Here is an 11,837-nt window from a genome sequence, read left to right on the forward strand (position 1 = left end):
ATCTTAACTTACTCTTCCTGGGCAGATATATTTTTCCCCTGTCACCTCTTGATCACCCATAATATTTGTATTAAAAATATAAATCCACCAAAAAAAAACAAGATAAGATAAATAAAATGGGAAACAATAAAGTTCAATAAAATAAATGGATACCTGTAATTTCATTATTTTCCCCGAAAAAGGAAGAAGGTAATGCTAATGCAGCTATAATAGATGAGAGTGAAATATTAATGTTGAAGGATGGAATTGAATATTGGTAGCAAAGTTTTATTTATGGTATGTGCAATTCGGTAAATTCAAGGGAAAGTACTTTGCTTTGCACGATGAAATCAGAATCATTTGAAGTAAAACTCCAATTGAAATTTCGCATGGCCTCGGTGTCATCGGTCAAAAAGACACAATATTTTTTCAATTTTAATATAGAAAAGGATTTTGTTCTTATCCGTAACCATAATAGTAGTACCTTAATAAGCTTATCTTTTTTGCAAAGTAAATACCTGCGTCAACCAAGAGGCTGATACATTAAGGGAAAAACACATTGGTGAATTACACCAATTTATGCTTATAATTAAAATATTTCTGCCTTTTTTATATGGATTTAGTTGATATGTATTCTAAAAACGTATGACAAATTTATTATTATTAAAAAATTAAATATTATTATTTAATAAATATAAAATAAATATAATAAAAATTTTAAATTTTTTATATTTTTAACAAAAAAAAAATTTCTATTTTTTTTAATTTATGAATTTAACATGTGTTCTTCAAGTACTAATATATTGTAAATCAAAATTTTATTTAAGTATTTAGTACTGGTAATAGATTGATATATGTATAAAATGTACTTTAAATCTATTATAATTATTACATATTTACGATGTTCAAATTTCTTTTTTTGTTTTTTTTTATAAGTTAATGACTAATTCGTCGTGATATTGAATTTCATTTAAGAATTTATTACTGACTAATAAGTTATTGCATTTATAAGACAATATTCAATTTTTTAATAGTTTATTCTTTTGTATTTTGGATCAAGAAGCTTTTTTCAATGAAAAAAGTGTTTTTAAGACTTTTATGGTTCAAGATTCTCTATAGGAGGAGCACGACCGCCACGAGGAGCCGCCGTCGTCGTCATCTTCACTGGCTGCCTCTGCGTGCGCCGCCGTTCATCCGCGTCTTGCCGTCTGTGGAGCACGATCGCCACGAGGAGCCGCTGTCGTCGTTATCTTCGCAGGCTACCTTTGCGTGCGCCGTCCTCGTCGTCGTTTATCCGCGTTTTGCCGTCGCTGTCATCTTTGCAAGCCATCTCTGCGTGCGCCGTCCTCGCCGTTGTTCATACGCGTCTTGCCGTCGCTGCCTGTGGAGTCGAGGCTGTCGCCGTTTGCTACTTTCATTGTTGCCGTCAAGTCAAGAACGAACATGAGGAAGAGAGATTCGTCGCCGTCGGTGCTGTTCAGTGAGGGAGAAAGAATTGCGACAAAGAAGAAAAGCAGGAATCGTTGCAGTGGTCGTCGTCACCACTGTTAAGTGACAGTGGTCAGAACCATCACTCATAGAATCTGTCAGCAGATAAAAAAAAAGAAGATGTGAAAAGAGAAAAAAAATAAAGATATTTATGTAATTTATAATTTTATTTTGTAATTTTTTTTAAATCATTAAAAATCTGAATATACTTTTTTCACCTGGAACAAAGTCTTGGATCAAAAGTCTAAGCCCATGATTGCCTATTCGCGTCAAACCGACGCTGTTTTCCTTTTTCCATTTTTTCATGAAAAGAGAGATCAAAGGGTGCAATCCCAACAAAATTAACAGTCCACAAACATCTTGGGTCCACATCAAGATTCTTCAGAGATAAGCACGAACACACCAAAAAGAATAAAAAACCAAAAAGAAAATGTGATTAACATAAAATAGTTAATCACATATTATTATACATTATAGGGAAATTATAGGCACCCCTTCGTCCGAGACAATCGGAAAAAATATTATAATTTTTGCATAAGATCAACCAACAATTATTTTAAAAACTTTATATGTGATTAAGAAATAATAATTTAAAGCCTTTTTAGCCATGTATAAAGAATCAAAATTAATCTCCTCCAAAAGTATAATAATCTGAGAAATTTAAAAAGTATAACAAGTTAGAAGTTAATTACCTAAAACTATCTACTATTATAAATTTTGTTTTCTAAAACTAATCAAATTTTTAATTAACCTCACAATTTTATAGTTATCTTTTCTATGTCGTTTGAAATGTACATTATTTTCATTTTTCCAAAAATATTTTAGTTATAACTTTTTTGAATCATATAACAAAATTTTTGTAGTAAATATTTAATTTAATCTTTATTTATTTTATAAAAAATTTCATGTTTTTAGTAAAAAATAAATAATAAATTATTTGTTAATTATTATTGTTATTTTTTTAACGAATCAATTTTTTCGTTTAAAATAACATTGTCTTTGATAAATGATAGAGATTATTTTAAAATAATATTTATTTTTATCTGTAAAGTTATAAACGAGCCTCGATTCTTAAAATTTTAATTATCTTTATTTAGTCTTTAAAATATAAACATAACTTATATTAATCTCTAAAATAATTTTTGACATATAGATGTTTCACAGAATGTTAATATGGACAATTAAATATTATGTTAAACTCTTTAAAATAATGTTATTTGAGTTTTCACATTTAAATAATTCAAAAAAAAATTGTAAATGAAAATTATTAAAACTTTTCCTCTCAAATCAAGTCATAGGACTTCGTTTTTTAACTATTTGAACACCAAAAATATTACATCATTTTACAAATTTTATTTTGATATCTAAATGCTAATGTCATTATTCTATTAATGTTTATTTGTTAAAAGTTATTTTTGAAATTATATGAGTTACACTTATAAATTTTAGAGATTAGATAAAAACAATTAAAATTTCAAAAATTAAATTGACGTAATTTAAAAACTACTCTCATTAATAATTTAGAATAAAATATTATATTCGACTATAAATATATAAAAGTATAACTATTTTATATACACATCAAATATATATTTATTTTTAATTAAATTATATATATATTTATATATAAATATATTAATGAATAATTTTATTATAGGAATATCATATAAAAGAAAGTTTAGGAATAGTAATTTTATTGAATTCTGACTAACATGTAACTAACAAAAAAAGTGAATAATTTTGTATTATTGAATACATAAAATTTCACACTATTAAAATCATCATTAATAACTATTTAATAACTACAAATAACAAAAATTGCTAACCGTAGCACTCCTTTATCATATAATTAATAAAAGTAATGCTTGTTTGTAATTTTATAAAACTAATATTTGACTTAACCTTCTGTTATGTTATCATGTTCAATTAGAATAAGGTGGAGTTTGACGAAAAAATGAAAAAGATAGGGCATAGTATATGTCAATTAAATTGAAAAAATTGTTATAAAAAAATTGAAGAAAAATACTAAACGAACCCTAGTAGTAGGTTAAGAAAAGCAGAGAGAGAGAGAGAAGAAAAGACACACGCAACTGGAATGAGCGAGAAAGAGCGCGTGGGAGACGTGAGATATAAATAAATCGCTATCGTCTTCGCCTTCTCCGCCACACTCACACTCATTACACACACTCACCTTTCTGTTACCCGAGTCGAATCGGTGAGTGAGTCAAATCGGAGCCAGTCATCACCATGTCGGACGAGGAGCACCACTTCGAGTCCAAGGCCGACGCCGGAGCTTCCAAGACCTATCCACAGCAAGCCGGTACCATCCGCAAGAACGGTTACATCGTCATCAAGGGCCGCCCCTGCAAGGTCCCCTCTCTTTTTCTTCATTCAACTCATAAATTCTTAAAATCTACCTGCTTCTCATCGAATTATTCCTTCGATTTTGCTTTTCATCAAATGATTCACATGCTGTTTGTTCGTTCCGTGTTTGATTCTTATATTACCTCATTTCCTAAATTATTCATCGTTTCACTAATTGAGATCTGTTGTATTTTCTTCGTTTTTCGCGTTGTTGAGTTAGAATTAGGTATATATATTTGAATCATGTTTGGTGAATACTTATTTTGGTGAATTAATCGGTTTTTTAAACCTCGAATTTCTTTTCGAGTATAAGCTGTTTGATGAAAGTTCTCAAACACTGACTTTATGTGTATGTGGTGTTCGATACTGAGTTTGAATTTGTTGAACCTGTTTAAGTAGCTAGGGATTCGTGTTTTGATTTTACAATTTAGCAGCTATTGTTGATTGGAAGAATTTGGTGTAGTCTCCTTCACAAGTCACTGATTGATGCTTACAATTGTTTTCTTCTTCGTAACAGGTTGTTGAAGTTTCAACCTCCAAGACCGGTAAGCACGGTCACGCTAAGTGCCACTTTGTTGGAATTGATATTTTCACTGCCAAGAAGCTCGAAGATATCGTGCCCTCCTCCCACAACTGTGATGTACGAATCTAGTAATTATGTTTCATGTGCATTCGATTCTTGAATTTCGCTGATAACTAAAAGTTGGAAGAACTCGTACTGGAATGAAATCTATGCTATCTTTTTGTGCTGCAGGTTCCCCATGTGAATCGTACTGACTACCAGTTGATTGATATTTCTGAGGATGGATTTGTGAGTTGCTACTTATGTTTACTTCACTTGTTTTAATTCCTATTCTGATAATCTTGCTCCATTTGTCTGAATGCTTTGCTCGAATGATGTTACAGGTGAGCCTGCTTACTGAAAACGGCAACACTAAGGATGACCTGAGACTCCCCACTGATGATAGTCTGCTTACTCAGGTTTGTTTATTGCCTTTTCTGTTTGGATTCACATTCTGCCAGAAGTTATACCTTGTTTTCCATGGGGTTTGGTTCAAGAATGCATTAACTTTTCCTAGGATTTAAGGTATATGACATTCAGCAAAGAGGTTAGGTTGAATGTAATATCACCTAATTTCATGGGAGGAGAATGTAATTTACTGTTTATTCTTGTTGATTTGTTTTTCAGTATTTTAACTGGGTATATAACATTTTTTGGTGGTGTATGCAGATAAAGGATGGATTTGCTGAGGGTAAGGACCTTGTTGTGTCAGTGATGTCTGCCATGGGAGAGGAGCAGATCTGTGCCCTGAAGGATATTGGTCCAAAGAACTAGCGTTTTTATGTTATTAGCAAAGATATTTTTGTATGGTCTTGTTCTACACTTGGATTTATTGAGGTTGCTCAGACTAGTCACTAGTCTTACTAAAGCTGTTTATGGATGTGACAGAAACCCTCTTAAAATTTTTATGCTTGATATTGTTTTTCTAAATTCCGGGAAATCTATTACCTTCTTAAAAGCTTGTTGTTATGGCGTATTCTGCGTTGCCATTTATACCTATATGAAATAATAGTTTACAGTTCACACAGTGAAGTAGGTAAATCTATTAAGGCACACTACTATAGCAAAAAGGGGAAGGTGTATTGCATTCTAACTTTGGATAAGGTTGCTTTCCCTTGAAAGTTATCTACTACGTGTTTGGATAAATCTATTTTGGTATTTTGTTCATCCTTATCGGTTGCGGCCGGTAGTCCCCCAAAAACTAGAAATAAGAAAAAAGAAAAGGAAATGGTTTTTGTGGCCCCAAACAAATACAGAACTTCTGAAGTTTTAATACTAATTTTTGTTACTGTTTAGCTAATTTTAAATGGACTAACAAGAAGGGGGCATTGTTGTTGGGTTGAACTTACTTGGGCTCAATTTAAAGAAGCTTATACAGGCTACAAATAGAAGTTGACAAACTACTTTTTATCTTGTTGCACTGCCGATGGGATCAGTAGAAGCCCTTTTTAAGAGGATTAGGAAAAAAAAAAACGAACCCTAGTAGAATTATTGCTTGATTGATCCTAATGTTTCTGTAACATTAACTAAAATTGGATTCTGATCAATATCATGTATCTCAACTCTTGAGGAATCAATGTTCATCCTAATTATCCTAATTACTCATAATATTAATACTTTTTAGTTTGTAAGGCAGTGTTTGATAATTAGGACAAACATATTGCATTTCTTTTATTTTATGTCTACATCTTGAAATGAAAAAAAGTGAAAATAAATAAATAAAAATTACATCTTAACTTAAGACAGCCTATCCTATATTCTTATCTTTAATTTCAGACACAATTTTACATGTTAAGTATACTTGCAATTTTCGACTTTTAAACTCACCCTAAGATAATAAAAGTTATGGGTTTAATTTTGATATTACCGAAAAAATTTTACGTGCTCATTTAATTACGTTTATACATATATATATGGATGATCTTTCATACTAATAGTGCATATTGATTTCTAAATACTTAAAAAGTTTTCCGGTTTTATTATTATTATAAAAAACTTTAGGAGATTGTATTCAGTCACCATCCAATTAGAGTGCCAAGATAGGTTTTCGGAGACACAAGATAACGGTGATAATGACGATGTTCGTGTGTTAAACTTGAACATCCTTCTCAACAATGGTGGAACTAGGGGTGGCCGCCGCGCTGGCTCGCGTAACTTGTCAAAAGGCGAGTCGGGTTAGAAAATTGGTACCACTAAATAACAAAAACCTGTCTAATCCGCACCGCTTAAATCGCGGGTTTTGACGGAGCGGAGCAGATTTTTTCGCTGGGCTTAGTTTTTTTTTTTTGCAATGGGTATTTTTACAATTTTTTTTTCAAAATTCAACTTCTCCCAACCCAATTTACAAGTGAATGAAGATAAAAATTGAGTGTTTTAGATTATGTTTATTTTGTTTTAAAGACAATATTTATAATTATGTTTTGGATTATGTTTATTTTGCTTTGGAGATAATATTTATAATTATGTTTTAGATGAAAACTTAGTTTATAATTATGTTTATTAGATATTTATATTTACAAAAACTTTAATATTTGTGAATATAAAAAAATTATATCTTTAGAAATTATAATAGTTAAAAATAAAAAAATAAAAAACATAAGAGATTCTTTTATGCCTTTATATATATTAGTTAATAGTTAAAAAAAATATATTTGACGGGTTTAGCTCGTCAGTCCGCCATTAAACAGAGTGAGATAAGATTTTCGGGACGGGACGGAACGGACTTCTCCACTTGCCATCCCTAACTGGAACATAAAATTTAACACACACCAGGCACCTTTGTGCAACTTCTTGTTGCCATATATGACTCAACTTAGTACATTGACATTTCACTTTAATTTTAAAGATGAATTTTAGATCATTTTAAAAATTTTAATCATCATGTCAGAAATGATTTTTCTCAAAACTTAAAATATTAAAAGAAAACACATACTTTCATCTATATAAAAATAAAATTTAATCAAGCAAATAAAAATTAAAAAGTTTTAAAAGGTTGATCCAAGTTCCCGTGGAGGCCAACTTGGAATTTTATTCTCCTTGGTCAGTGTTTTGACTTTTGACCACCGTACCCCTCTAGTTGTAGGCTGCAACATATAATTCCCTCAATACAATTAATCATTTTCAGTTGCATTATTAGCCGATTAATAATATAAAAAAATAATAAAAGAAAGGAAGAATATATTGGAAGAAGTACTAATACAATTTTGGATGTTTCATAGTGGAATATTTTTGTTAACGTGTAATGTTATATGTATATTAAAATTCGTTACTAAAATTAGCTATTAATATAAAATATATATTAAAATATAATATATATTAAAGAATTATATATAAATACATTAGTGATTAATTTTAGTAATTAATTTTAATATATAAATAATATTTTTGTTGACCAAAAGTGTGAAACTTTGATTTTCGTGTGTTAATGGAGTCAACGCCGGATGAAGTGTGAACTAACATTGGCCATATATATGATTTGGTTTCACATAACATCTTTGTCTTAATCCAAACAATTTGGCTTCGATTGAATTTTTTAATTCGCTAAGGTTTTCTATGTGAGATTTTTTATTATTATTTTTAAATAAAGTACATCTCGTGGTCGATCATGCATTGGTCAGTGAATGATGATTGAATATATTAAATAAAATAAAAAATTATTGGGAAAATGCATTTCTTGAAAGCAATACAGACTTTTATTTTATGAATCACAAATCATCATATGTGAATAAAAATTAAATATCTAACTGAATAATATTATAAATTTATTACATTATATTAAACTTAAAAACTATACGAAGCTATTATATAAAAAATAAATAAATAAACTTTTAAATAATTTCTGACAACGAGACTCTTAATAAAAAAAATCAATCTGATTTTAAAAATTTATTTTTATGAAACTAATTAGTCATTGTGTCAAAAAAATAATGTTAATTTTTTTGGCACAAAAATTAATCAATCTCTAAAAAAAATAAGAGACCGAGTCACGTATTTTTTTTTAAATCTCATAATTCTTTCGAAATAATTGTTAGAAATTGAGTGGAGTATTCATTTAAAAATAAATTAATTGTGAAAAATTTAGATAATATGTATAATATTTAATAAATGACGTCACTTATTCTAGAATCACAACTCCAAGTCTCCAACTAACTTCAAATGGATAATTTATCACAAGAAAACTTAATTCAATTTACTTTTATCCGTAAAAATTTGAACGTTGAAGTCAAAATCTTATCAATTTATTCAGGGCAACTAACTATAAATCTACAATGATTTGCATGTCCATAGAATTCAACACACTTGGCTATATATGTGCATGGTCCCTTTTGTGGGGAATAAATGTTTCAATAAAGTTTCTGTAACTAAATTGGTACTACTTAGTAACATTATTTCAACAAAAGGAAGTTATTAGAAAAAAAAAGAAATAAAAAAACAACTATTGGTATCGCAATTATCATTCAGTTTTTTTGACAATACTAATTAGGAGAATATAAGAGTCATATATAAATCATATACTTAAAGAGTGTAGTTGGAATATGCATGAATTCAAATATGGAAAAGTATATAGAACCAAAAGTTATCGGCCAAAAACTAAACAAAACTACATTAATTTATATTAATAATTAATTTTAAATTTTTAAAATTCAAAATTTAAAAAATTTAAAATTAAACCTAATTAAAACCTATAAAAGCCTTCCTCTTCTCTGTCACATTTACCTATCCACCTCCAACAATCACACACACAAATCTCTCTCTCCATCGATCAATTCCTCAAGAAATGAAAACAAGATAAAAATAATACCAAGAAAAGCAAATGCAGCAAATCGGCGCAAAGATATGTTGCAGAGGCAATGCATGAAAAAGTTGAGAAAGTGGGAGCAACCACGCAGCGCTTTGGAGGTACGTAAAAGCCTCCCAGATCAAAATTCAAACCGTTGAAACGACAGCGCACGTGTTAGAGCAGCAATGCAGATACCGAATCGAACAAGGCGATAACGGATGGATCCAAAATTGTGGAGTGGTTATTTTGTAGAGGTTGGTGGAAACGGTGAACGGAATTTAGTTGGCTGAGAGATTTGATTTGAATTTTGGTTTTAGCAGTGTGTGAGACTGTGTGTTGTTGTAGAAGGGGGTTTGTTGCAGAACTTTGCTTTCTGTGTTTTAGGATATTAGGTGCCATTTTGATGATTAAAGAGACTGTAAACTATATAATTACAGAATTATAAAAAAATATTCATTTAATATGAAAAAAAAGCATCCTAATACTTAATAAAAGAAACATCTAATTATATTTTAATAAAAATAATTAAATATCTATAAAATTAAAAAAAATAAAATTCTTAAAGAAATAGAAACATTCACGTTTGCAATACAAAAAAATTTGAAAAATATATAAAAAAACATCCATTTAGTATGAAAAAGAAACATTCTGATACTTAGTAAAAGAAACATCCATATATATTAACTCGTAGAAATTTTAAATTGACCCAAAAGTATTTGGCTGATTTTTGGCTAATATCGTTTTGGTTCCCTAGCATTGTTCTTCAAATATATATGAATATGCAATTTGAAATACTTAGTGGCAATAATCCAAGCTGGCCATGGAAACTAATTTTGTCTTCAGAATAATCCACCATTTAGGCTATATTAATAATACATAAGTTCACACTCAAGATCAGAGCCCAAGAGTGATTTTTAAATTATAAAACAATAAAATTAATTTGGATTGGTCGAACTTAATTTGGATTGGTCGAATTGTTAACTCACTTGTCTGTTTAAACAAATATTGGAAGTTTGAATCCTAACTTAGACATGCAGGAATTCATTTGCCAAAAACAAATTTTTAAATCAAAGATGTTATTCATACACCAAAATCAGCCACTAAAATTAGTCACCAATATATTTGTCTATAAATACATCCGTCATTTAATTTATTTTTAATATATTTATATTTCAATATGTATTTTATATGGATAACTGACTTAGGTGGCTGATTTTGATATATACGTAGCATTACTCTTTTTAAATAAAACTCAAATTCACGAATTAAAAAATACTGTAGACGACGAAAAAAATTATAATTAAATAATTGAAATTAAACGAACCACTTGACATGAAGAAAACTTCGTGCCCTAAGCTATTCAAGCTGTGATGTTTATGGCCAGAAGGGACTGAGAGAGGAAAAAGAATAAGTTGTTCTCATTTTGAAAAGAATGAAAAATCCCTTAAAAAATATTTGAGTTATAACCCCTTATATACTATGTACTCCTTATGTACTCCTACTATATAAAAAAAATACAAAATAAAAAAAATAATCTAGGTAACACCCTCCCGCAAGCTAGAATTGTATAAATCTAACAATCCTAACTTGGAAACATTAGTAGAGAAGGGACCCGGTGGTAGCCCTTGGTGACTCGGAAGGCCGAGTCGTGTGAGCTCAGTGTGAAATCCTTTCTTGCGCGGGCGTACTGGAGGGGAACCGGTGGGTTGAGGCGGAGCACCTCGTAGACGACGGAGTTGATGAGTGGCATGTCTTTGACCGAGTTGAGGGTGAGGGTTGACCCGCCATTTTCCCTTGCTTCCTTTGCCAGTTTGCGTTGTAAGCCTGTGGTGTCGGTGGCTATGGCGTCAATCAGGCTTGGGAGGAATACGGAGAAGCCTCCGAATGCGTTGAATCCAAGCACGAAGAGAAGGTTGTGAATGGATTCTTCTTCGGTCAACCCAAACTCGAGCTTGCCTCTGTTTACAACCTCCTTACCTGGATTTGTTTGATTTGCATGAAAAAATAATCAATTAATTATGAAAATGACATGCAAAGATAGGAATAATATTAATAATGGTGTGTACCATGTTGTTTGATGAAGTTGTAGAGGTTGTTGTAGTCACCACTGACAAGGAAGAAAGGATAGGCGAATGAGTGGAGGAAGATCTCCTCTAAGGGCTGGAGAATGCCTATGGGGACTGTGGGCTGGAGCTGAAGGGCCAACCAGCGGTCAAACATAAGGTAGCCGCCGTCCGCGATCTTGGCGTCGACGGAAGGGTCGGCTCCGGAGAGGGTCTTGGTGAGGAAGGTGAAGAGGAACTGCTGTAAAGGGAAAAGGTAGCTCGCGGAAGAGGAATTGGAGAGTGTGGATTCGAGGCTGTCACACATTTTGTCTAGGTTTGATACTAGTTCAGATGCCCATATTCCTGAGCTCCGTTTAAGGATGTCCATTGTGAAATTCTTCACCTGTTGTATTGCACATCATTAGCAACATCTATTATTCAATAATTCAAATTATTTTTATCCAAAAAAAAAAAATCTAGGTAACATTTTTGTTTGAGAGAGAAAAAAGAATAAGTTGTTCTCATTTTGAAAAGAATGAAAAATCCCTTAAAAAATATTTGAGTTATAACCCCTTATATACTATGTACTCCTTATGTACTCCTACTATATAAAAAAATA

At 30.8% G+C, this 11,837-nt stretch overlaps 2 protein-coding genes across 2 annotated transcripts; one reads left to right on the forward strand and one right to left on the reverse strand.

Moving 5' to 3' along the window:
• The first annotated feature begins 3,553 nt into the window (after positions 1-3,553).
• Positions 3,554-5,323, forward strand: LOC107463552 (eukaryotic translation initiation factor 5A-2). Its single transcript, XM_016082360.3, has 5 exons — positions 3,554-3,837; positions 4,349-4,471; positions 4,586-4,642; positions 4,738-4,812; positions 5,063-5,323. The coding sequence occupies exons 1-5, from the start codon at positions 3,715-3,717 to the stop codon at positions 5,165-5,167; spliced, it is 483 nt and encodes a 160-aa protein (XP_015937846.1). The 5' UTR covers positions 3,554-3,714; the 3' UTR covers positions 5,168-5,323.
• Positions 5,324-10,680: 5,357 nt separating this feature from the next.
• Positions 10,681-11,636, reverse strand: LOC107463461 (fatty acid hydroperoxide lyase, chloroplastic-like; the record flags this gene model as incomplete). Its single annotated transcript, XM_016082256.2, has 2 exons — positions 10,681-11,150; positions 11,240-11,636. Coding segments are annotated over 2 exons (792 nt in total), but the record flags the coding sequence as incomplete, so codon positions are not given.
• Positions 11,637-11,837: the final 201 nt, after the last annotated feature.

Source organism: Arachis duranensis, chromosome 8 (genome assembly GCF_000817695.3).
Source record: "Arachis duranensis cultivar V14167 chromosome 8, aradu.V14167.gnm2.J7QH, whole genome shotgun sequence".
Lineage (NCBI taxonomy): Eukaryota > Viridiplantae > Streptophyta > Magnoliopsida > Fabales > Fabaceae > Arachis > Arachis duranensis.